This window comes from Phasianus colchicus, chromosome 6 (genome assembly GCF_987193195.1).
Source record: "Phasianus colchicus chromosome 6, bPhaCol1.hap1.1, whole genome shotgun sequence".
Lineage (NCBI taxonomy): Eukaryota > Metazoa > Chordata > Aves > Galliformes > Phasianidae > Phasianus > Phasianus colchicus.
Window position 1 is genome coordinate 49255499 of NC_143441.1, and position 23528 is coordinate 49279026.

The 23528-nt window shown below is 43.1% G+C and overlaps 1 protein-coding gene across 2 annotated transcripts in view; it reads right to left on the bottom strand.

The window, feature by feature from the left end:
- The window catches only part of CRHR2 (corticotropin releasing hormone receptor 2), a 131902-nt gene that overhangs the window by 49415 nt on the left and 58959 nt on the right, over positions 1-23528 (bottom strand). For both annotated transcript variants that reach the window (XM_090143222.1, XM_031607844.2), the window contains exons 4-5: positions 10804-10889; positions 4327-4433 (exon numbers count right to left, since the gene is read on the bottom strand). In XM_090143222.1, coding sequence (XP_089999348.1) covers positions 4327-4433; positions 10804-10889 — 193 coding nt within the window. The remainder of the gene's footprint in view (positions 1-4326; positions 4434-10803; positions 10890-23528) is intronic.

Sequence of the window (23528 nt, forward strand, 5' to 3'; positions counted from 1 at the left end):
CCAACCACTCACCTGCCACTAGTACTGCCCACTGACCACATCCTTCAGTGCCACATTTCCACAGTTGTTGAACACCTCTAGGGACAGTGACTCCCCCAGCTCCTTGGGCAGCCTAAGCAATGCTTCACAATTCTCCCTGTGAAGAATTTTTTCATAAATATCCAACCTGAACCTCCCCTAGACACAACTTACAGCCATTCCCTCTCATCCTATCACAAGTGATGCGAGAAAAGAGACCAACTCCCATCTCCCATCTTCTCAGAGAGCTGTAGAGAGTGACCAGGTCTCTCCTGAGCCTCCTCCAGAATGAACAATCCCAGTTCCTCAACTGCTCCCCATAAGATTTGTGCTCTAGACCCTTCCCCAGCTGCACTGCCCTTCTTTGGATAAGCTCTAGGACCTGCAGCAGTCTCACCAACCGCGTGCAAGAGTAAAGAACAAGAGACAGTTCAAAGAAACGAGGAACAAGAGGAGATAGAAGACAATAGAGCTTCTACTTCTAAGCCCTGGGAGCTGATTAGAATTAAAAAAAGAAAGGTGAATATGCTGCTGAAAGAAAAAAAGTAATAATTCAATCTGTCAGGAGAAAAAAAAATGTGAGGGTTTGGTAACTTAGCTGTTATTCCAGAAAAAAAGGGTACACTGCCTTGCAAAATAAAAATTCAGATATCTTAAAGTGGAAATATAAAGCAGTAAATTAGGAAGAACAGGAAAGCAAAGTTTCCCTCATCACTTCAATTTACTTTCATTACTACCATGCTAGCAGAAAAAGTTGCTGTGCCAATGTTGGCGGCTTTTATTTTTATAGAGCTGCCTTTATCCTGCAACCTGTGCAGGAGGACCTGTCATTTTCAATCTTCAATCTCCCTTTAAGTGCCATCCTTCTTTATTGGATTCAAAATGCAGCAGTGACTTCGACATTTCCCAGAACAAACACACATCTTCCTGTAGCTGGTACTTCTGCTTCAGTCACCAAAGCACAAATAAAACATTTGGAAATCAAATCCAGCCAGTTCACTGCTGGCAATTGCCATCACTTTGTTTGATAACAAGAAGAGGAGTTTTACAAGGAACTCATACTCCACCTCGGAGAGGGATAAAACAGCATGCTAACAAGGAAAAAGGCAGGAGAAAGCAATTTGGGTTTCTGCATTCTCAGCAACAGCAGAAAGAACTATTAGTGAAAAGCAGCATTTCAATCCTTCTTTTCTTTCTTCCTCTTTAGCTTGCTTGGTATTAACTTTAGCAGTTTCTCCTATGGAAAACTTCTGCTCTAGTAGTGTGAGAACGTGATTATGGGGGAAGGTGAGCTCCATCTCAGCAGGAACTGCCTGTGTGCCCCTGCTGGGATGAATTAAACCTTTACCATCAGTGAGGAGAACACACAACCCAGGAGGCTCACAGCAGTGCAGATACATTTAACAACACCCCCTGAACTGCACTGAGCAAATCTCTCCAGGTCCTGTGCTGGGGACCAGCACAGCTCTGCAGCACACCTGCCTTTATGCACAAATGCCTCATTTTCCCTTCTCAGCATATTTCTTTCTCGCCCGTGTGCTTGCAGGTTTCGTTGTGCCTTGTAATAGCATGGCTGTTAGATTTTAAGAGCACCTACATTTAGACCCTGAGGAAACATCCGTGACCTAAATCTTCAGAAGAAATTTCAATGAATCATTCGGTCATAATAATCTCGTCTCCCATGAGCTGTGCTTCACTTTTTGGTATTTAGGCGCTGAATGAAATGCTTACTTGCATATTTTTTATTACAGCACCCAGGAAGAAGGCTTGTGTAAAAACACAGCTGGATTAAAAAAGGGTTAGAATAGGTCTTCCCAGTGGAAAGGAGTCCTTGGCTGAGCCCTCCTCTCTTCTCAGCTGCTTTAGGGGATCCTGATAAACACAAAACAGATGGCAGTTGATTTCATTGCTTGCTTTTATGTCTGAGCTTTCTGCCCTTCAAAACATCTTTCAGTGTAAAATTCCCTGGGGTTTAGGACAGAACACTGCTAGTGTGGCTGTGAATGGAGGTCAGAAAGTGGCATAAGGAACTGAAGATGGAACTGGGGAAGAGATGAGCCAAGACACATTAGGAAGAAGAAGGACTACATCCAGCTCTGTCCCCTTCCCCTTCAGCAGAACTGAGGACCACACCTCATGCAGTGCAGCAGGTTGGGCTGGAGCAGCAACAGTGATGGAGCCACTCAGCTCCAGAAGCACAGCACCCCTCTCCTTGTTGTAACCAAAGCAACATTCCCTGCCATCCAGCCATATACTACACCTGCTCTTGAAATCCCCAATATGAGAGATCCCCCAGCCCTTCCAGCAGTTGTTTCCCAACGCAGCAGGTGTTCTCCTATCTGTTATTTGAGACAGGGTTGTCTTTGGGTCTCCATGTGCATTAACAAAGCAAAGGGCAAATAGAGCAGATGATGAGTGAGAAGCCTAAAGCTATGCAGTTGTAGAATTCAAGCCTTCCTGGAGGTGCACTCCATCTTCACCCTCAGCAAGCATGATGAAGTAAGGTAGATGGCAGAGTGGGCAGGGATAAGGAAATGATAAATTTCCACTAAAATTCCAATATAAGAAATGATCAGATCTTGCCCTGAAGAGTGTGTTGGTTTTCTTTAAGGCAGGAATTATCTACATTCCTGTTGTGCTGAGAGACATGCTTTAGAGGGAACTACTGGTGACAGGTGGATGGTTGGACTGGATGATCTTGTAGGTCTTTTCCAACCTTGGTGATTCTATGATTCTCTCATATCACTCAATCGGTCCATGTCTTCTTCTGGCCCAAATAAAGCAGAAAAAAAACCAAAGAAAGCCCCAGATAACAAGAGTCAATTATCAGAATGGATTATGGGACACTTCTAGAAGTAAGGGTGATAAAGACATACACAGCCTAGAAAACAAGCAGGAGAAAACAGTAATGCAGTCTGGGCCGCCTTTATGGAGCATCTTTACACCTTTTGAAAACAATTTTGTCTCATCTCTGCAGAGACTGAGATAGCTCTGCTGGCTAACACAGGTTGGAAAGTTATATCAGAGCGACTGATTCTTCTTTTGCACGGTGCAATGGAAATGTAGAGAGACTGAATATCTTAATTCACAGCATGTACAGGGAGCTACTTAATTGCTGAACTCCATTTTCATGCTGCAAAATTTAAATTGTGAAATCAAAATTAAAATACCAGAAAAACACTGTTTAAAAGAGATCAGCGAGGCGACTTCCAATAGCAGCTGGATACGTTGATCCCGGATCATCTAATTTTTTTTCTGCATTTATTTACTTAAGCATTCATAAAAGATTCAGCAACAAAGCAGAGAATATAGTTGCAATTAATAATCTGCATTCTTTATCCAGTGTGAATTAATTCAGGGCTCCAAGCACGGTGGGAATTAACATTATCTGCTAAGTGAAAAGGTTGAAGTGGAAGTTTAAACTGATGCATCAGAAATGTTCCCAGAGAATGTTTAAAGCTTTATTTTTTTTTTTTCTTCCCATGAGCACAGTTTATTCTGCTTATACACACTGGGGTGAAAGAAGATTCTTGCTGTTAACACGACCATCCCTCCTCTTAGCACTGCTTAAGGGAAAGACTCAGTGTAAGCCTTTAGAGGGATGCTCCAGCCTAGGAAAGCAGCAGTGTTTTCACTTTGGTCACTGTCTATCAGCATATCACAGCCCTGGATGGGGTCTGATTGCACATTCCTAGACAAGGCCACACAGATAACATGGAAATATCATTCAACCAGACCACTCCCATTTGACCAGGAGAAGGGAAGCATTTCTATATAGTTTCAGTGATTGCATTCCTTGTTTCATGAGCAGAGATAAAGGTTCTACAAAGATGCTCCCCTTGTTATTGAAGCAAAATTCCAAGTTCTTTAAATGGAAGAAAAATTGAAATTAACCCAAATCAAAATTGAAAGCTTTAATTTCATCTCCCTGGGTCTAGATCTTGGCATTACCTGCCAGGCAACACGAAATACCTCATGTTATCATGAGAAAACCTGCCTCCCAAATTTGTAACTCAACACTCAAATCCCAGCTTCCCTAAATGAAGCACTCCACGCTCAGTAAATTTTTTGCTGCATCAATAAATCACGTAGAGCCCTCTTCCTGAATACCAAGAAGCTTCAGGTCTTAAGCACGGAAACCATCATTACAGCTCATCCAGTGCAGCAACCATTGAAGATACATACAGGCTCCGGAGCAGAAAAACCCCAATCTTTCAAGATCATACACAAAATGCACAGTGTAATTAGAGGGCTTGAGTAACCCGGTAACACCCACCCAAGTTAGAAGCATGCAAACAGATTACTCACCTCAAGCACAAGAAAAGCATAAAGGCAACTATAAGGGCCCCTACTGATATACAGTGCCCCAGGTAGTTTATGATGAGGGCAATCTTGTAATGGTGCGCATACTTCCTCTGGAGGTAAAGAGATAACATGATTAAATCAGCATCACCCTCTGAGCACTGGCATTAAGGAACAGTTAATCAGTTTAGGACACAGTAATTACTTTTCTCGACATTCAAATGATATAACAGCCCCCAGGGCTGATGCCTACATAGAAGCCAAACATGCTGCCCAGGCACAAAATACACGCTTGGTTTCATTCCTGTTTGGGATTTATACTGAGTTTCTTACAAATCTCAGCAGAAAAGTCATTTTTCCCTCTTTTTCCTCCATTTCCTTGAGAACTTTTATTTTCATCATCATGTAAAACTGCAAAACTTTGTATTTTGGGGGGTAACAAAGCTACCAAAGACACAGGCAATGATCTTCTCACAGCTGCAACACATCAGTACATTGAAGAACGTTCCTATGTTGGAGCCTACACAGTCATAAGGAGGCAGGTTATGCTACTTTCCCTCACACATGGCCTGATTTTCATATGGAAATGAATGAGTATGATGGGTGTGATTTTCATATAGAGTGAACCAGTGAATCAGAAGAAGCCCTTTCCATGTGAGCTGATTTTTCTCCGAGGAGCTTTCCTGCAAACTATGAGCCTTATCTTTCTCTGAGGGCAGAACAAGTGATACGGACTGATAGAGTGCTGGGGGGGTCTTCTCAGGTTTGAGAGCTTGATGAAACAGAGCTCTTGGTTTTAGTCCAACTGTGTGATGAAATTACTGTATTAGAGTCTGTTTCTTAGGATGCTGAGGGCTTTATTGGTAGGTTCTTGATTCTGTAGATTGAAAAATAAGTACAGAGTGCTCCCACCCAAATCAGGGAACGATGCAACGTGGCCAAAATTTGACCTTGAAGTAAATGGAACGTCTTGTTTCTTTTCAGGTTAAGCATACTTTTCTCCCATATGGGATGTTCTCCTTCCTCAGAAAAGAAAGATCTAGAATCTAAATTTCCTCCCTTCTGATAAAGATACTGAACTAAAATCCTGCAAATAGCATCAATTTTCTAATTTAAGTTGAGCTTGCTTTGTTTCATTTTTTTCTAGCAATTTCCCTTCACATTTTATTCCAGTCAGAGGAATTTGTCAGTGAATGGAAGTTTGGATGCAACTACAACCAACAGCTGTAGTTAATCTGCACCATTGTTCTATGGAGATAGCATCTCCCAGTGCTGTGCCAGAGAGCGAGCCCTCTTGGAACCATTTCCACGATGAAACCTGCCTGTATCTTCAGCACATGGAGTAATGTGCTGTTTCTGGACTGAACTCAACCACGTAAGGTATTTTTAAGTCTATTATAAAATGCCCTAAAATAAACTTCCCCGGCACAGGCCCATTTTCTGAATAGCCTAGAGGAGGAAAGCGAAAAACCAACAATAACCCAAGACCTGAATTCCACATTAAGCTTTAAGTCACCAGGTCACCTAACGGAGGAAAACACTCTCCAACTGATGTGTCTGCCTGAAAAGCAATGCTGTGCTATTCAGTTCATGCTCTGGCGAAGTGGCTTGCTTAATTTTTTCCTGACTAATTGCTCATGTCGTGTTAGAAGTTTTCTAGAAGATGGCAGTGCATCTGCTGTGTGATACTGACCCTTCCAATTGCTTCTTTGGCTCCTAACCTCTACCTCGACTTTACTTCAGTTTTAAGAAGGTATGGTTCAAAACATTAACAAAAAAAAATTGACTGAAAAAAGCCCAGCATATAATTAAGGTTCTCTTTGATATATGCATGCTGAAGTAAAAGCAGGCATGGATTTTTTTATTTTCCCTTTGCTGACACAACCAAGGTTTCCTGAAGGCAAATTTGAATATCATAGAAACAAGAAGTGACTCTGTGCCTCTGAAAAAAGAAGCTGAAAGGGTTGAAAGATCACTTCCCACCAGCCTACATGCAATCTGCATCTCTGGTAGAAGTGGAGACAACACCTCTAGGGCTGAAAAAAACACGTGCCCAGAATGAGCCACGTTGGTCAAAGATGAGTTAATGTAAATGCTTGCATAACTGTTCTGTCTTGAAGGCTGATGCATTTAAAATGCTAAGAAACTTCTACTGCTACACAATGTTCTTCTGCTTCCAGGAAGCTAGCGCACTACACTAAAATGCAGATTAAATCCTATTTGTGGTTTAGAAGGAGAGTCATTATGTTAGAAAGGAAAAAGGAAAGGGGATGGCAAGGACACTGCTGGCGGTGGGCATGTCAATGGAGCTCTCTTCCATTCCATACCCCATGTCTGACAATCACACTGCATCAGAGAGTGCTATCTGCCAGGTAAAATGAGGAAGGCAGCTTTATTCTTGTACCAACTTCTCAAGTTCATGGCACTCTGGGCTTCTCAGAGTGAAGGAGTCATTCTCAGGACTTTTACCTTGCCTAGGGTATCCCTGCCCAAGGAGGCTGTGGATGCCCCATCCCTGCAGGCATTCAAGGCCAGGCTGGATGTGGCTCTGGGCAGCCTGGTCTGCTGGTTGGTGACCCTGCATATAGAAGGGGGTTGGAACTGGATGAGCATTGTGGTCCTTTTCAACCCAGGCCATTCTATGATTCTATGACTGTGAAAAAAGTTCCACATCAGTCATTTCAGATTCCTTTCTGTTGCTAGGATGACCTCCTTACCAGCCCAGGGATGAGTTTGACCAGTTTGAAGATACTGTATCTCCTCTTTCAAGACTTTTGGAAGCAGAGTCATAGAACGACTGAGGTTGGAAAGGAGTTCTAGACGCCGTGTGATCCAACCTGCTCAAGCAGGTTGCCCAGAGCCACCTAGAGCAGGTTGCCCAGGTCTTTGGCTAAAATGGGAGTGTATTTGTTACATGAGATGCTGCTCTAACACAAACTGGCGTTCTTTGGCTTCTACTATCATAGAATCACAGAATGGCCTGGGTTGAAAAGGACCACAGTGATCATCTAATTTCAACCCCCTGCTATGTGCAGGGTCACCAACCAGCAGACCAGGCTGCCACGAGTCACATCCAGCCTGGCCTACTACTTCTGCTTTCTCCTAATACAGCTCTCCTATCTTCCCTGATGTCCAAAATAAGGGGGCCATCTCATTCTGTTGGACTTCTGGCAAGTTCAGTGGCCAAGCAAAGCGGACTGCCTGGGGCTCCCAGCAGGCAGGGAAAGTGCAGTGCAAGGATAGTTCAATTCTTTCTGCAAAACAGTTGGAACAGGAATGACTCACTCCTCAAGGAGGCCTCTTTATTGCTCTCTTAGCTGCACAGGAGAGCTAGACGACTAGTTGGACCGAATGTGTAACTTCTGGACAATTAAAGATCAGCTGAGATGAATCATAACTCAACACCAAACAAATGAATAGAAAGCCAGGCAAACTTTCACTGCTGTCAGACTGAGGGAAAAGGCAGCTGCCTCTGAGCTCACTGTTTTCCTGTTCTTGGTCAGCTGGAAGCTGGGTGGCTGTGCCTAATATGACTGTGGTCCTCAGCAGGATACGTGAACTTAGGTCCAGCACGGTGCTGATTCAGCGACGCTTCTTCAAGCCTCCTCAAAAGAACAGCAGAGCCAATTTCACAGCCAGCTGCCAAAGGCCACATAAACAAACCCACGGTTCTTGATTTATAGCTCCTCATGAAGGCTGAGGCAGACTTTTTGCTGCTTGAGCCTCTCATTTATCTTCTAACAAGAGCACAGATTTGTGCTAGATGCAGCAAGGATCTCTGACACAGGAGACTTCAAGCTAAGTAGAAACTTTCTGTTTATTACACACTATGCCAAACAACCAGCTTCTGTACCTCATTTGGGTGCCTGGAGAAGGTGTTAATTGATCATTCAGTGGGTGGAATTTGGGCTGACATTGAGACATTTACATTAGGATATCTGTCCAAATCTGAACCAACAGCTGAAGCAAGGGCTGGAAATAGTAGCACACACACAGGCATCCCTTGAGGTGCATTCAGGAGGCTCTGTGCTTCCTTGTCAGTCCCAGCAACAAACCAACCTCGAATTGCTGCTGCTGAAGGACACGGTTATCCCAGAAGACCTGTGTCACAACTGCCAGATGTATGGAGATACATTGGGGCATCTTAAACCACACTGCCTAAATACACAGGGGAAGCTAAATCCAGCCCAGGAGCAAAACAGTCCCAGAGCATGATTTTATCAGCTATGGCCACAGGTTAAGCGCTCATGTATGAATGCAGTACATCAGTGAATGTGTGCTTCAGGATCTTATGCCCCCTGAAACTGACCTACAGCTGAAAAGAACTGCAGTTTTCTGTGGTATGGCCCCACAGTTCCATAAAGCACACAGCATTTGACACTGGGCTGATCCTGAGAATGCCTGTTCCTGTCTCCACATATCATGTATTGATAGCTGCACCTGAAGTCCAGCTACATCCTTCCTTAGAACTCTGGTAAGTGCTCAAGGTTGAGACAAAACACAGGGGAGTACATCCTGAAGATATGTGGCATCTGCTGGGATCAGACAACAAACAACAACAGGCTCACATCTGTGCCCAAATCTCACCTTTAACCAAAACTGAGGATTATGGAAATCCATATGGATTTTGTTGTCTTTATTTGTTTTGAGGTCACAAAGCAACTCAAGTATTCATCTGCAATGTTGAGCATTATGTAGAGATTTAGAAAATATTCACAAATATTAAAATTTGTAAAGCCTGTCACCAATCTTTAAAGGTCTAGTAAATGAATTTTTAAGCTTTTGCAAACAGGGGTGGAGGGAACATCTGCACTTTCCTCTGTTTAAGGAACATGCTACTTAAGAATCCTTAAACTATCACCATAGCTGCAAAGTTTTTAAAAGCAAAAACAGAGCTAATGTCAGCTCAGGTTTCCTGTATGAGCTAACCACCAAAAACATGCTTAGCGTTTGCCTGGCTCTTGACCCCATTCTCTAACTCAGCACTGGATGCCTCACTCCAGCCCCCAATGCTGCTCATTGATAAGAGACTCAATTCACAGCACTGAAAATCCTCCTCAGTCAGAGCTACCATGGGCTGCTATCCCCCTCCATCCCAGCCACCTCTTTCCTCCCACTGTGTGCCTTGTCCCCAAAATTCCTGCAGTACTGCAATATGATGGTTCAGGGAATTGAGCCAACTGGAAAAGCACAAAGCAAGTAAGGGTTTTCCATTTCAGTGGAAGGTAACTGTAAGGATGGGCTGAACTGGAGCAATTCCAAACTGGTTCAGCTTGAGATGTCATGGTGCCCTCTTCACTATGCTAGACAACCTTGAATGCTTATCAGTCCTGAAGGAGAACAGTTATCTTCTAGTGCATTGTTCTGACCTTCTTGAAGCCTCTAGCTATTTTAGGGGTGGATTCCACCTTGCCACTGAATGAGTGGGCATTCCTTAGCACTGCTGTGTAGCTACCTGCTTTCTCATTCATTTGAGAAAGCCCACATTCAGCAACATGGATTTTATGGGACAGGTGTCAAGCCACATTATGACTGTTCTGGGTGCAGACAGTCCTGAGACTGAAATCTGGATTAGTTCTGCAAGCAACTTGCAGTAGGCCAGACCTTGTCTTCATCCTCTGTTTGAACCTGGCATGGCACAACTCTAATGACAAAAGAGTGCAAAGAAGCCCAAAACATAAACAGGCCTGAGCTGCTGGGCTTGGCCAGCGTTGGCAAAGAGACAGGACAAAGCCTCAGTGTGCCCATGTGCCCCATCACACAACTCAAAAGAAGAAGGGAAAGAGAACATGGCACGGAAGGATAAAAGGTTTAAGCTGTGTGAGGATGAAATGCCTGTGATGTGTCCAAAAGAAAGTGACATCCGACAAAAAAAAAAGGACTTTGCATAATTGCTTGCAGCTTTCCTGAAGGAGCTTACCCCTGTATGTTAATTTCATTCTGTAAACCCCTATATAATGTCAGGCTGGCTCAGTCTTTTAAAGACAGCTGGGACTTGACTTTGCTTTTTTATGTATTTTTCTTCTGCCTCTCCTCTATGTATTTGCCTTAGGGAAAATGGCATTGAGATCTGGAAAGGCCAGTTGTTGATGAGACTTCAGAACTGGCATATAGGGAGTGGAATCAGCTGATGAAAGCTTACATTTCACTCCCAATGAAGCTTTTGGTATTATTGCTCTTATTAATAACATTTACTGTAGCAGCTGTAGGCTCTCAACAAAGCTGAGAAGGATCTGCATAAACATACAACGTCAGAGACTGAGTCTAGTAAAGCATCCCTTGTTTTTTAATAAAAATTTGAGTAGGAGATGTGGAGACTGGATTAATAATTTGACTGAACTCACAGGGAGGATTCATTGCAGAGACAGAAATGGAATCCAGCTCAGAAATCCCAAATTAGTATGTTAACCTTAAGCTTGGCTTTGCATTCATATATGCTGAGAAATGACACTGAGAAGAACGAAGGAAAGGAAAAATACAGACCTTGTCATCCAGAATAGGCTCACACTGCGAGTAGTTTATCTTGGAAGCCCACGTCCCATTGCCCAGGCATTCTCTGTAGGCATTTCCTGGTAGGGACCAAAATAAAAGAGAAATGAACACTCTGTGCTGGAGTTCAGTCTAACACATTCATGTCATGACGAAGAGATTAACAGTACAGATTATCCACAGCACAAATCAACATATCCCAACCTCTGTGGGGACTGAAGTCTAGGACAGCCTGCCAAAAGGAGGGAAGAAGAGAAATAAGGGATGTAAATACAACTTAGAGACCATCAGTTTATCAAGATATTTATTGGTAATATTTTCCGTAAGAAAATGGGTTTGGGAGACAGCAAAGGTATGGAAAAGAGATTTCAAGAGAAAACTTAATGTGTCTATAAAAGGTGTATTCAAACAGAGGCAGGAAGGTTTAGGTTTTAAGTGTTCCAACTAGGAAAATACTATGCATGTAGTAAACACTGCTCCACTCTCCTTATCCCAGTGTAAACTCAATCCTGGATATTGATTTTCTAGAGTCTTTCAATGCAACAGCATTACTGATAAATTCTGCAAGGAATCTGAAAGAGAAGGAAGACAACCACACCTCCCAACCATGGGATGGGCAGGTGCTGTGGAGGTCACACACGAACAGACCTTAGAAATGGACAGGATGCATTCACCCATCTTCTACGAAAAAGAAAACCCTTCTGATCTCTTTCCAAGGTGCCATTTCTCCCAAGACATGAGTGAAAACCAGCAATTACTTCACTGAAGAACAGAGATTTCGTGTCCAGTTGCAATGTCACCCCGAGGAGCTCTGGAAACTGCCTGCATTGGAAGTGGGGAAGGGGTTCAACATCTGGTAAGAACTCCTCAAAACTCAGGGAGGAACCTATGCAGTATAAAATACCTTCTCCCAGACATTAAAAGCACAGCTAGTCCCATGAAACAGACTTTTCCATGCTTATTTTCAGCTGTCTTAAAAACAAGAAAGTTAAAGTAAAACAGGAAATTCAGATCCCCAAAGGATACATATAACTTCCTAATGAACTCTTCATGATGTTCTTGCTGCCCTTTACCCGATTTCTTGCTGGGACTTTGCCATGGTCAATCAGTATAATTCAACACTCAGCCATCAGGAAAATAAGATGTCAAGTGAAAGCATCAGACTGAATGTTCCTAAAAGTGCTGTTGGCAATAGCCATTGAAAAAAGCCATTGAGAAGACTTGAGAAGGTGCTTTTTGCTATAGAGAAGGGAAGTTCACAAGGAAAGCAATGAGGAACAACCGTTCACCTCCATGCTCCAGGTTACACCGTATCTAGTCAGACCACTGAACTTCATGCAGTCCTTTTCTACTTGCAGTTTCTTCTTGGAGTGACATGGCCAAATGAGACGACTGCTAACATTTGGATCAACTAAGAAAACTTGTGCTAAAGCCCTCCGTTTCCATTTCTGTCAGCTATTACTGGCAAATTCATGCAATTCCTGCTCCTCCTTACAGTAAAATCAGATACAGATACAGACTGCCATTTTCTGTGCAGTTTTACATGCAATTTTCACCTGAGAAAGAAGCAGGTGCTTAGGCTTCTTTCCTCACTGATGCTTATTACCATTCAACATACCAGGCTAAATATGCCTCAAGACATCTTTTACCCCCTTCTCTGAGAGCAGGTCTCAGTGGCATTCAAGAAGCCAGATCCAAGGAACAGTGCTGAAAGTCCCTCACTTTGGCTGCTCCTTTTGGCCAATGATGCAGCCCTCTGTGCAGAACAGTTGCAGATTTTGAGTCTCTGTACCAAACACCTGACTCTGCAAGACAGACAGTGGGAAGCTTTGGTACTTAATCTTATCCTGAATCCCACTTTCAGGATATCGTCCATAAGAAACCCAGAGAGGAAGGGCATATTTGAGTCAGTGTTACTTATCCACCCAAAAAAGGAAAACCACTCTTCTTCTCATCTCCCAGATGAGAAATTGGCAGCAAACAGGAATAGCCTGAAGTTGGGTGAAGGAGAGGGGAAGGGTCAAAACCAGGGGAAGAAGAACCATCTGCCTCGTGGCTCCCTTCAAAGACTCCTTTCGGTTGATAACAAATGCTGGGCTTTCTTTCCCCATCCCCACAAACTCCTTCCACTTCTCAGTGCTATTTCCATTTTACAGATATGGAACCAGAAGCAAAACACGTGCACAACTTCCTGAAAGTGACCTGGCAGGACTGTAACAGAGTTTGAAACCATCACAAACAGTGCCTTCTCCTCTATCAGTCCATGGTGCCTCTGTCTCCTGCACTGCATCTCCCCTGCTCATTACAACCTTCTTTACAGAAGGGTAAATGACTTACAGAACAGAATGAGCACCTGAAAATCCTCCCAGCAAATAAATGAGCAATATCACTACCTGAGAAATAATTCTGTCAAAAGAGGCTCCCATGGCCTGCAGTGAATCACTGGAGGAACCCAGCTATTCCACTGGGTTCACCCTAGCTGACTGTGACATTAAACATCCTCTGAAGGTTCTTTCGATCTTCTCTTTCTTACTGTCAGATATTCAAAGAGGGTCTTGTCCTATCCTTTTTCATCTGGGTTGACAGAGTTGGTAAGTGCAAAAAGGTCCCACTGAAGGCCACAAAGCTCTGTTTTGACATGAAACCTCATTAATAAAATGGATTGGAGTCCTACGGTCAGTCTGGGATTCATAGTCAAATCTGACTTCTGCATGCACCCCGTCACTGTCACCAGAGAGAAGAGAGTAGTGCTGCCCCTTTGCTTCTCTATCACGAACAATCATCTTAATTCTTTCCACGGTGACCAAAGGTTGTTTCACAGACCCCTACTTACTGTCAAAAGTGGAACAGAAAAGGTGAGATGACACAGACTGGACTCAATGACAAGCTGAGTCATCGGGACATGAGGAGTGGTAGCAATGATCAAAACACCAAAGGCAGCAACAGAAGGCAGATGTGCCTCAGCTCTGGAGTATGTAATGAAAGAGAAGAGAGAAACACTAGTGATTTTACAAAAAGAACTCTGTGATCTCTTTGGCTATTAAGCAGAAGAATATTCCTCCACACCTGTTTTTCCAATGAAAACTGGTTTTAATGTGCTTCTTGCTGTAATGATTATTGCACTTTGCTTTCAAGCACTCTGTACAGAAGGAGACTGGATGGAGTCCATTTGTTCTTAATCATTCTCATGAAAAAGGAGAAAAAGGAAGATTTGTGATGGAGAACTCCATTGTAGGAGCACACAATGAATGCCCACGAAGAGAACAGACACACGATCTTTCTGAGGCAACAACAACTAATGATAGCTATAACACTATTTCTTTCCAGTGAAACAAATGGTGGCAATTTTCATTTCCTTAGACAAATGGGATGCTGAGGAACCCAGTATAGCTTCATTTCTCTTGCCTCACTGACTTTTTTCTAAGGATCACACACATAAAATTAATAAAGAGGTTTTTGGTGGTTGTAACTTCTGGCTATTAGTGCCCTGTGTGTACTTGCACACATGTAATACAACCAGACAAGCAGATTTAATCTGTGTGCAAGCAAAAAAAAAAAGAGCAGTAGATGAGTCATGATGACAGAGGCAACACACAGCCATGATACACACAGCTTCTGACACACGGTCTGATATTAATTTCTCTGCCCTCATCTATGGCCTCTTCTCTGACTTTGAAAATGTTGATTTCCTTTTACTGCAGATTATTAGCAACATTTCTGGCTCTTGATTGCTTCCGCTTAATCATCACTCCAAGGGACAGGAAAGGAGGTAAAAGGGGATTCCCTGAATAGCAAGAAATACTCAGTAGTGCTCAGTTCTGCACTCAGGTTGCTAGCTTCCAAAAAATATATTTCACCCCCTCCAGCCCAGCCACTAAAACACACACATTTTCATATTCTTAGGAATGATTCAGTCATACAGACCATGGTCATATTCCATCAATAAAGCCAGTGACAGCTATGGAACTATTCCCAGAGTCAACTGAAGCAATTACAGCCCTTCAGACAGCACTGCTGAATCTTCCACTGCTGCTCCTGCTTGATGCCTGCTGCTTTGACAGCAGGATGCCCAGCCTTGAGTCTACACACCAACCAGTATTTCAGCTCCAGCTGTCTAAAATTAGTTTTGAAACCTTTATTCACCTGCATACACAAAGACAGAGGAAATAAAAGCCTCTACAGCGTGGTGAGGACAACACTGCAGATAACAATACGCTGCCAAATCTCCCTCAATTCAGGTTTTTGGAGAAGCTTGCCCAGCTCAGTCTGTTTTTTACCATTCTTTTCCGAATAAAGTTAGAAAAAAGCTATCAAATAACTACAGGAATGTTTCACTTACATACACACAAACTCATGCATACGCTACTATATTCAACTTGATCTGCTCATAGTGGAGAATAATCATTTCAGAGCAACTGAGAAATTCCAAGATGGAGATCAAAGTTTCCTTAAGTGGGGAAGAAAAATACAGCATCACTTAATTTTATCTGAACACAGAGCGTGATAATTACAACCCTATCGGTATGGGGAGGAAATAAGATTGTTAAGAAATCCAAGCCTGTCTGTTGTTTAAATACAGAGAAGCAGATCAACTTGGATTTGAGCAATCTATCCCCAGACTGCCCATAAGTCAATAAGGGATGATGACAGAATCATAGGGTTGGAAAAGACCCTCAAGATCATCAAGTCCAACCTCAAGCTAACCATACTATCCTAACTCTAACAACCCATAATGATACACATCGGACAAGGAAGGTCTTGAGAGACCTTGTAGAAGCTTGTAGACTTTACTCGTTTATTCCACAATGCAAAAAGAACTTGGCCAGGCTGGACGGGGCTCTGAGCACCTGATGGAGCTGTAGGTGTCCCTGTTCCCTGCAGGGGAGTTGGACCAGATGGCCTTTACAGGTCCCTTCCAACACAAACAGTTCTGTGATTCTGATTTTGAAGGATTCCTCACACTCAAGATAGTTGGTTTTAGATAAGAGGGGGAGACATCAAAACTGTTTTCAGCTTTGCTTATCACCCTTTCAGCATCCCTGCCAATCTGTACCATGATGAGCCTGGGGAAAGTCTAGAAAAATAAAGTGTGACTTGTTGCTACCTACATTCATGCAAAATAAATTCCTCCCCAGCAAAGTACTGCCAGAGATTCTTCTAAAAGATTCCTCAGTCTTCTGTTTAATGAGGAAATAGTTCAGCAACATTCAAGATTTGTTGTCTCAGGTGTGATTTTCATACTTTTCTAATACATTCTGGACTTAGGATCTCAAATTAGAGAGTCATTCTGATACTTTGAAATCACTGACTTTGGGTGATGGTGATAAATGATGGTATTCAGTGTATCTGCTTCAAAACTGCAAGTCTTCACGTGAACATTTTCCTTAAGGTATCAGTAACCATTACCATCAGGAAACAAAAGTACATGCACACAAAGCTGTATCACAGGACACTACTGTGCTCTGGAACAACTTAAAAACACAGCTTAGTATCAATGGCTTGCATCAGCTTGAGAGTTAAAACCTTGACTTTCATTTCATTTCCAATAGCAGATGATGTGGCATATCCAAAGAGAATTTACAAAGAGGGGTATTAGATGTGTGGTGTTATTTATTTTTCTCTCCTCCATCACCTGTTTTGAAGAAAATAAAATCTCTTGTGTATCAGTAATCCAATCTGTATAGATTGGCCTGGCGGCAGGTTTCTATTTAGTCAGTAAAACTCTATTAAAAGCATGAAATAAACAAGAGATGAATGGAGGGGAAATATAACTGGATACAATCTTCAGCAGGCAGTTAACCGCATCCTTGCAGTCATTAGCAAGTGGAAGGCAAGAGGCACTGCATGCAAGCACTACTGTAATGGAGCTTATCTTTGAGGACTGGGGCTGAGCTGATTTTTAAGATTTCCATCATTTCATAGAATCACATCATAGATATGATGTATCATCTTGCTGTATCTCACGTAGATGACTTTGACACAGTATACATTTCCAGTCATCATTAAAACTAGAAATTGGTGTCCATCTCCCTGCTGATAGGATTTGTTCAGCCCAGATGAAAAAGAATGAGCCCCAAGAATTTCTAGTAAGGGCTTTGTAAAACTATTTCAGACTGTCTGCTAAACCTCTCTACTGGGATTTTATTTTTGCTATTATCTTGGTGGGAAAAGTCTATTAGAACAATTATTAAACTCTTTTTGCCTCCTGAAAAACAACTCAAGAATAATAATAATAATAAAAAAATCCCATAACATTCCATCCTCAAACATTACAGAATCCTTTTTGGGTTTGGAAGGGTTGGAAGGGTTTGGGTTGGAAGGGACCATTAAGATCCTCCAGTTCCAACCCTCTGCTGTAGGCAGGGACATCTCTCTCTATTGAGCAGGTTGCTCACAGCCCCATCCAGCCTGGCTGCTGTACCCACATTACAACACAGGGAATTCAGCTCTGTTCCTCCCACCACCGGCCTTCAGGAGGAACTTAAATGCAAGTCAGTGGACTTGTTCCTTTTAGAATCTCCTGATCACTGGGATTTGCCAACTTCTCTCAGTGTTTCCTCCAGTATTTAAAACTAAATAGTTGTATTTTGTGTAGTCCAAAGTGATAGCCACTGTGCTCTGGTAAAAAAAAAAAAAAAAAAAAGTTCTATTTCACTTTTAGTTAGAGTTTCCATCTCCAAATAATTTTTATTCAATTTAAAACCGTGTTTAATAGATGACATTTCACTTGGTATCAAGCAGAGCTTTATCTTGGGTGCTTATCCACTGTGATGATAAACAGTAAAAACAAAAGGAACTTCATGATAGAGGAGACTTCATCGTAGCCTTCCAATACTTGAAGGGAGCATATGAACAGGAGGAGGTACAACTGTTTATGAGGGTGGGCAGTGATAGGACAAGGGGGAATGGTTTTAAACTGAGACAGGGGAGGTTTAGGTTAGATATTAGGAGGAAGTTTTTCACTCAGTGGTGAGGCACTGGAACAGGATGCCCAAGGAGGCTGTGGATGCCCCATCCCTGCAGGCATTCAAGGCCAGGCTGGATGTGGCTCTGGGCAGCCTGGTCTGCTGGTTGGTGACCTGCACATAGCAGGGGGTTGGAACTAAATGAACATTGTGGTCCTTTTCAACCCAGGCCATTCTATGATTCTATGATAGAAGCTCCTCACATTGACTGCTCAGATTTCACAGGATCCAATGAGACAGAAAACAAAGCTGTGTTGCATAAAGGATATGTCACTACATGTGTATGCTATTCTTAGCCCTTTTTCAAAGTCCCAGAAAAACAGCAAGCCTCTAAAGATAGGGACTGAATCACAAGCAATGAATTATTTATTCATGTGCCATCCTTCCCACCTGAGACGTGTGATGGGTTTCTTTTGAATGCTGCAGTGACAAGCTGGAGCCAGGTAGGCTTCACCGAGCATCAGTCTGCTCAGCTTGCTATTTCTAGAAACCAGAAGTGAGAGTGGTAGCACTTGGATGTAATTGTAACAGCACTCAGATGTGCGTGAGAGCAAAAAGAAAAACATCTCTCCGCATCCTTCATTTGTGTGTGAAGGAGACATTCAGACAAAAATAAGGACAGGAAAGAAGAGTTATCCAACCAACCTCATTGTTCTGTGTGCCAGCAAACACCATCCTGAGAGCCAGCCTTTGTACAAAGGGGTTTTTGTAGATATCACGCTGTCATTTTGGTGTGGTTTTTTTTGACATTGATATTGAATATTTATGCATTTATAGGTGAGGGATGGAAGGCTGACAAATAGTACTTCAGGCAATGAATGCTCCCCTAGAAAAATATTTCTGACCTCAACTTTATCTAGCCCACCAATTTGATGTTTCTCCAGGCTTGAAAGCACATCAGAACCACTGCTCAGCTTTCTATTGTTTTCCTTTGCCAGAAATTCTAAAATGCTTTACAAGAAACTCAAGCAGTCTAATGATGCTCACTTTCTGTATTGATTTCCTATCTGCTACAGAGCTCAAGTGATTCACCCAGGTCATACAATGTGTCAAAAAGCAAAGTCAGGAAAGGAACTTTTAAGGAGTTTAGAAATCCTCCAGACTTCTTCAAAACAGAAAACAAATCTCCAGATTTCCAGCCTGAGGCCCATTAGGGATACTGATAAAGTTTACAGTCTAAAGAGCATCGTCTCAGTTCAGAGTTTCTGATGCTGATGGCCCTCTGCTCTGCTCACTCTTGTCCTAGGCTGGGGCTGCCTGCCTGCAAATACACCCTTATCTACCAACACATTCAGACAGACCCCACAGAATAAACTGCACAAAGGACTCAGAAACGTGGCACCATATTATCTTTGATCCATGAAATTCCTGTGAATATGAAATAATGGAAAATAAAGCACACGTTCTTTTTGACTTTCCAATTCCCTTCCAATCAATGGCACACAGTTCTTCTTGGGAAATACAAACACGTCTCTCAGAACTTCTTTGACTCATCTGAGGTTAACAAAGCAATAAATCACATCTCCAATACAGTGTATATTCTGTCTCTTTACATCTTCATTCGGAACTGTTTCAGGATTGAGGTGTGAATGGTGTCAAACCAGCTGTCCTTCCCCAAAACAATCACTCCTTAGAAGCATAACTCAGGAACTATCTTGGAAACTGCTTTGTCATCTCTGCTTACAACACCTATTAATCACTATTAATCATTAATCATTATTCAATTCTACAGCAGCCCATCTACAAGGGGAGGTCATCATGCACATGCTTCCAGATGGACATTAAGTTCTATCCAAAATGTCCCATGATGTCCAAGGCACGGACATCAAGGGTCCTTATGGACTTCTTGCCCTCAGTCAAGGACATCACAGACAGAACTCTGATCTTATGTTTAAGCAAGCAAGCTGTTCCCTAGGGACTGCAGTCACAGCACAGTGTGGGCAGAGACTCAGCAGACCAGTGGCTGTTCACTTTGTGTAGTTGTCCTGGGCAGACCTGCCATTGGATGTGGAACAACCACTCCTACGCCTCTTCTAAACGCCTCTCACACTTGAAATCTGGATGATTTAGTTGTTCTAAGGAAGGCTATCATCCAAGTCACGCTCATCGGGGTCACACGCAAATTATTACAAATATGTGGGAAGACCCATGTATACACAGAAAACGTGAGAAGGCTTCATCTAAGAAAAAGTTCTCACTGTTGGTCAGTCCAACAGGCCATTGGTTCTCCCCCTATTTTGTGGTGGGAGGAGGGATATCATTACCATGGCTGAAGCCCAGCTTGTTTCTCAGCTTGATCAACTTAGAGAGCTTCATAGCTCCCTGCCTAACCCCCTTCTGGGATGCTATCAGGGCTGATAATAATATTTGAACTTTATAGTAATTGCCTCATAGCTGAAATTCAGAATTCAATTAGTCACTTGCCGTAATTACTGAATGCACTGAGAAACGGCAGTGACAACAAGAAGGTGTAACTGTGCTGTATTACCCATAGATAAGGCACAGTGGAATTGAGGAACACTATGATCTGATGAGCACAGCAGTGGGAGAGAGGGGAAAGCAGCCTGAAGGTGGATTTGTCCTCAGCCAGGAGACAACGTGTGCCAGGATCTGCACCATCTGACCACCACACTGTCAGCATTTGGGTTTTGTCTGTCAGGAATGTCTACCTGCACAGTTGTACAGCTTTGCAGGGATTTTTATTGTTGGCAGCCTATTCACAGAATCGTAGAATGGCCTGGGTTGAAAAGGACCACAGTGCTCATCCAGTTCCAACCCCCTGCTATGTGCAGGGTCACCAACCAGCAGCCCAGGCTGCCCAGAGCCACATCCAGCCTGGCCTTGAATGCCTGCAGGGATGGGGCATCCACAGCCTCCTTGGGCAACCTGTTCCAGTGTGTGTTCCAGTGTTCCAATGTATTTCAGACTGTTGTCTGGATCATAATCTAGTAGTTTATAAGAATCATCTCTTAGAAAATTACAGTCTTCCAGATTGATTCGGATAGATCCTGTTACTCACACGTGGGGTGGTGGGACACTGATGGGCAGTGAAGCTCCATCCCACTCATCTCTCACTCCTCACTGCAGGCATGGTACAGATGTTCATTAGCCAAAGCCGTGCCTACCAGCTTTCATAACTAACCGTGATAGAAGAGCTTAAAAATTCCAGGTGCTTCTCAGCAGATACGGGTCAGCCCATTCTGCTGAGCCACAGTCCTCTTCCTAAAAATAGAGCTTCAAAAGGGGTAAGAATGGGCAAGTTCTCCCAGTTTCTGTGAAGACAACTTGATTCTCAATAATACAAAATCCCCTCTAATCTCACCGTCCCGCAGGTTGAGTTAAATACCCTGCAAGACCAAGGGCTTGAATTTTGATTGCGGAGATGACTGCTGATGTGACAGGATATAAATAGCTCCTTTAAGCTGGTGCAGATCAGGTTTGTTGGAAATAAGAAGGCAAAGCCCCTGCAGACAGAGAGAAATACAACAGTAATTCTAAGTCTTGAAGTCCTATTACACCTAATAATAGCACTATGCTTTCTGTTGATTGCTTTTCCCCATAAATGCCTTCCTTCTCCCACTAGGGGAGCAGGATAAGGAAGGTTTAAGAACAAAAGCATGAAAACACTTGGCAGGAGAAAAGCAACACCCACCTCAGATCTTTCTTCTTTCTTTTCAAAGAGGAACGGAGAAACATTTGTTAAAGAAATTGTGTTAAAGAGTACTGGGCTTGAGCTCCAGTTTTGCCTCTCTGTCTACCAGCTTTTCCCTGATCACCCCTGAATCTAGCTCCAAAAGATTCACTGAATAAATAACACAAACCAAGCACAGCACTGCTACAGGGAACACTGTGCCCAGAGATGCTTTACCTGGTAAGAAGAGAGGCAGGCACCAGCTGACTTTAAAAATGCACTGTGTGCCATGTTGCTAACACATCTTATTGTTAGATCCTGAATTTGAATGCTTAACTTCTAAACTACCCAGGGCTCCCCTTCCTATGCCTTATATCATTGCTTCCATAGCTGTAAACACTGACACATCTGCATGCTTTCTCTACAGTGTAGCACGAAACATGAATCATGATCCTATCCCATCCTCTAGGACAGTACGCATAAAAACTTTAAGTGGAAATATAATTTCTGTCAGGTTTCTGATTCATCTAACACACATTAGTACTGGAGAGGTATCACAAAATTACTCCGTTTGCAAGTGATAGCACAAACGAAGTGATAAAGTATGAGATCTGTTCTAAGAGGGGATTGCAAAAGACCACATTGCTTTGTGGGGGTTGTTTTCATGGACACGACCCCTTCTGACTCAGAAAAGGGGGGATCCAAGATGTGTATTTGGCATTCTGAGTGCAAGATGGGGCTGTCTGCAGTGCTCTCTTTGCTGGTGCAGCTCCCCAAGGCATCTGCTAGCTCCTAATGAACTTTCTGCTATATGAAATGCCCACGTGCACAATTTGCTGAGCGACCACATGTGGGCCAGGAGGGCCATGATTAATCTGTAACAAGCTCAGGCAGGTGGGAAAAGAGGAAAAGAGGCTGTTCCCCTGACATAACCTTATTAACACAATGCATCCGTCATCTAGCAAACCTGCTGTTATGTGGGAAGGTGCTTTCTTATCAGCTGATAATTATTGTCTCTTTGGGGGTTTGAAATGGCATGGGAGGGAGAGGGGAGATTTAAAAATCTCTTCTAATTTTGTAGTGTACAGTGGGTTCTGTCAGCACATGCTGTGACAGCCTAAGAAAAGCATTTCAGCAGCTTCGTTTCTTGGCTGTGCTTTCTGATGGGTCTTAAAAGCCTGAGCTCATTTTGACTAGGAGTGATTGGTAGGCAATCTCTGACACATCTCACTTTAGTTGGCTGGAGGATCACCACAGACTGGTAATCATGGTGTGGCAGTTTCCAGGTTGCCACACCAGACCCACATGTATGTGATTTCATGGCTGTCTGTAACACTTTCCATAAAGCCCTGCTGTGAAAAGGGTCAGGGTTTCAAAGCAGGCTGTGAGACATCCTTGTAGCGATGCTCAGCCCTGAGAAGTGCCTCCTGTTGGCAGCCCGCCCCACAAAGGACCATTCTTTCTATGGAGAAGTCACTGTATTGGAGCTGGATGATCTTCTAACTTAAGCCAGTGTATGATTCACGAGGATCAAGGTAATACAAAAGCATCCGGGCAGCAGTTTAATGCACAAACTTCAATTGCCATGAGGTCTGTTCTGCCTTGTGACCCCCCATAGTTCCACACCTACAAGGAAATGGATGGAAATACCAAATCATTTCTTACAGACACAAAACACTGCACACAGTGCAAATAGGAGGGTGGATACTATAAGTGTGTTCAACATCCCAAGCCTGTCCGTGCTGGTTTCTAAGCCATCACACCCATGTCCCAGAACACTAAAGCTCCTCTTCCATTTCTGAGATTGCTCAGGATCTTGTTCCAACCAAGAGGTGTTAAGGAAAACTTGTCTCTGCATATCATAGAACCCTATCACAGAATCATAGAATGGCCTGGGTTGAAAAGAACCACAATGCTCATCTAATTTCAACCCCCTGCTGTGTGCAGGTCACCAACCAGCAGACCAGGCTGCCCAGAGCCACATCCAGCCTGGCCTTGAATACCTGCAGGGATGGGGCATCCACAACTCCTTGGGCAACCTGCTCCAGTGCATCACCACCCTCTGAGTGAAAAACTTCCTCCTATCACACCATGCCTTCCTTTCCCCAAGGTTGACTATGTAA